Source organism: Phytophthora infestans, genomic scaffold (genome assembly GCF_000142945.1).
Source record: "Phytophthora infestans T30-4 supercont1.1354 genomic scaffold, whole genome shotgun sequence".
In the NCBI taxonomy this organism is placed as follows: Eukaryota; Oomycota; class Peronosporomycetes; order Peronosporales; family Peronosporaceae; genus Phytophthora; species Phytophthora infestans.
This window is the reverse complement of record NW_003302632.1, coordinates 3,262-6,725: the sequence shown is the minus strand read 5'-3', so window position 1 is coordinate 6,725 and position 3,464 is coordinate 3,262. Positions and strand designations below refer to the sequence as shown.

The window sequence follows — 3,464 nt, the reverse complement described above, 5'->3', positions numbered from 1 at the left end:
TTCCAAGGTTCAGGCACAAGCGTCTCGATAGACGCATAGTTGTTTTGAAACAACTTGCTCGATGAGCATGATCCAAATGTGGATGCGCTGTAACAGCGAAAGTGGTGTCCCGCACGGGGATCGAACCACTGGCCTTTGGCTTGACAGGCCGGAGCTCTACCATTGAGCTACAAGGGCGATGCCCGTACGTCAGTCCGAGAACGGACTACTCATGGTATGAGAGGGCTGCGCGCGGGTGGATTTGAGCCACCGACCTGTGGCTTTCAAAGCCAGCGCTCGACCACTGAGCTGAAAGGGCGTTGCCCTTAAGCTTGTCCATTCAAGGACAACAGTTCATGGAACGAGAGGGCTGTGCCCTGGGTGGGTTCGAGCCACCGACCTGTGGCTTCCAAAGCCAACGCTCGACCACTGAGCTAAAAGCGGTTTGCTCTTAAGCTTGTCCAAGCGTGAAACAATCGTTCATGGAACGACAGGGCTGTGCCCTGGTGGGCTCGAACCACCGACCTGTGGCTCTCAAAGCCAACGCTCAACCATTGAGCTAAAAGGGTGTTGCCCTTAAGCTTGTCCAAGCGTGAACAATCGTTCATGGAACGAGAGGGCTGTGCCCTAGTGGGTTCGAACCACCGACCTATCGCTTGTAAAGCGAGTGCTCGACCGCTGAGCTGTTGTCGACGACTCGAATGAGTCAAGAGCATTGCTCTAAGCGGTTTGCAGCTCTTGGAGTAGGCGCGGAGCGCGAGCGTAGGTCTGAGACCGCTTGAGAGCAAGATGCGCGCTGCGCTTGGAGCATTGGGCCGTGGGCTGACGACGAGAAGTTGGGCATCAACGATGCGTAGGCGTTTGTGAGCTCACGGAGCTGTACAACGCTGGTGTGAGGTGTAGTAACCTCCGCCGTCTTAACAAGACGTGACCTCGCTGAGGAGAGTTTCGAGAACGGAATGTTCTCATCTTAGTGGGGGAGAGTGTAACGGGGCTACATGGTGTGGAACACACAGGGGTACGAAGTACCCGGAGAGTTAACAAACTCTCAGTACATAAGTTGGAGAGTTAGCAAGGTCTCTCAGTACGTTGGCCCGAAAGCCACACGTTATGCATTTGATTAGGTTTAACTATGCTAGATAGTTAAAGAGATACATTTACCCCTAGGCGGCTTGGCCGCAATAATAGTAAATAAAACACTTCTGGTTTTGAAGCATAAAAGTTAAGGTATTAACTTTGAGCCCTGGTCTTGGGCTGTAAGTGTCCTTTGGATAAGGAACTTAGTATTAGTGACTCTTTGAGTCGAACGTCTTCCTCTGACGCTAAAGCTACGGCAGCCCCGCTGCAGCAGTGGACATCTGCAGACGACTTCCCAGTAAAGGAAACAGTGTTTTCCAGAACGCAGCCGTGAACCGCGGGTCTTGGTCCGAGACAATCGTCTCCGGGAGACCGTGATAGCGGAGCACGCCATCGACGAACAGCCTTTCGGTTTGCTCGCCCGTACAGGGACGGGAACCGGAGCAAGATGTGCGGAGGCGGGCCCAGCGCTGAGCTCACCAGCGAGCCGAGCACTACACTTTCCAGAACATTCTATCTCCATATTGCGAGCGCAGCGAACCGCGTGGGGCGCCCAGCCAAGCGAAGCGCGGCTGGTCCCTTTTCTGCTGTGACCTCTAATCGTCGATTATGTCTTATTGCGACACTCAGAAAGTCAAAAGTATACAGAAGTCAAGTCAATTGATTTGCTGTGTGCTGAAACAGTAAATACATGTGTTTGGCATGTTCTGTCATTCCAACCCAGCAAGCATCGCCGCAGTGCTACAGAGCATTCTATAATAGACCGACGATCCGTTGCCTTGCTCCGTAGTTTTCCGGCGTTGGGACTAAGATCAGTGGATGTACGGCTCTTCACGCCGATTCAGCATCGATGATTTATGTATTGTATCCGATACTGCGGCTTCGCTCCACAGCTTCAAAATCTAAGGCATCGGTGCCATCAGTCAATGCAAAATGGTTTCGTGTTGAATCTGCAAGTCCTGCATGGCAAAATCAAATCAAAATTGCACTTGTTGTTGCCTCTGCCTCAACCCGATCCGCACAAAAATGCTCTCTAAGAACATTTTAGCTACCCAACTGTATATGTCAGGGCATCAGATAATAAAGGAGCAATAACTGTTTAATGGAAGCAGAGCAAGCATCAGATAATAACGCAAATCTATTTTAGCAGGATTTACGGCGGTCGTGCGACGTGTTTTTGCTTGGTTCCAGCGTCCTTTCTTTCGCATATAATTTTCAAGCCGCCCCATCCACAGCCGGAAGTTGCTGGGCCGATAGTTCATTGTGCAGAGTCTCGGCTGGAAAACAAAACTCACGAGCAAGCAAAGTTTTTTATCCTTTTGCACCTAAACAGAGCGAGATTCATTACCACAGAGCAAATTTAGTCAGCAGCATCTCATCGTCCCAGCGCGTATATTAATCATGTCAGACGTCATTGTGCCGTCCTTCTTCCCGACGCCGACCGAGATCGCCGGTGGCATCCGCTGGGTCAAGCATCATCCCGTCGTGGCCACAGCCGCAGCCGCAGCAGCCGCAGCCGTGAGTGTGATCACGTACTTGAAAGCAGTCGCTGCCGACGACGAGCGGGACCTAAAATTAGCAGTCCTGAGCCCACACAAGGGCGACGAGTCCGACGACCTTTGCAGCAGTACAGAGAGCGACGCGTCCACTCCGTCAAGAGGCCGCACATTGAGTCCGCGTGATCTCAGTGTACGTTGCAGTTTGTAAAGAATTTGAGATCATATTCGTGAATTTCGTGCTGACCTGTTGGTGTGTTTGTCATGCAGTTCGGAGACTTAGATGCCGAAGTGGAGAACGAGGTGGAAATTGACACAGCAGTGGAGAATAGTGAGCTAGATGCAGCTTTACAGGAGGCGGATGGAGAGACCGTGTCGCCACAGTGGGGATGGTATGTCTCCACGACGCCACCAGAAGACTATTACCAGTGACCAAATATTACTCCATCATCAAGTGCCGTTTAATTTTGAAACCAAGACAGCGTTGCGACGGACTCCCCTCTCTACGGCAAATCCAAGAACTGCTATACTCTTAGACAGCTACTGCGTTTGCCAGACCGAGAAGGAATTTCTCTCTTCTCGGGGCGCGTGGCTGACGCTTTTCAACCAAAGCCACGCGAAATCCTGTTTTGTGTCCTAAATATATGGAGACTTCGCACACGCCTAAAATCTCCTGCTAAGTTAGGTGGTTCTCTGTTGATTCCTTTTTCCGTGTAGCGACGAAGCAACTGCCATGTCAACTGGTAAAGTGGTCCACTGAAAGGGAACGGCAATCCGTTACTTAACGCCCCGGTAAATCGCTAGGTTCCGATTTTTAAGCTCCGTTGAAAGAAAAAAAAAAAAAAATCGCCGCTCGAGGTGAAACGCTGAAAGGTTAACCTCCCAACGCCTCGTCTACAGTTTTTTCACGCC

At 51.1% G+C, this 3,464-nt stretch overlaps 1 protein-coding gene across 1 annotated transcript; it reads left to right on the top strand.

The window, feature by feature from the left end:
• Positions 1–2,336: 2,336 nt before the first annotated feature.
• On the top strand, positions 2,337–3,210 carry PITG_22062 (uncharacterized protein; the record flags this gene model as incomplete). The annotated part of the gene is made up of 2 exons (XM_002894667.1): positions 2,337–2,745; positions 2,823–3,210. 2 exons carry the CDS (start codon positions 2,458–2,460, stop codon positions 2,982–2,984), a joined length of 450 nt encoding a protein of 149 aa, XP_002894713.1.
• Between the last annotated feature and the right edge of the window lie 254 nt (positions 3,211–3,464).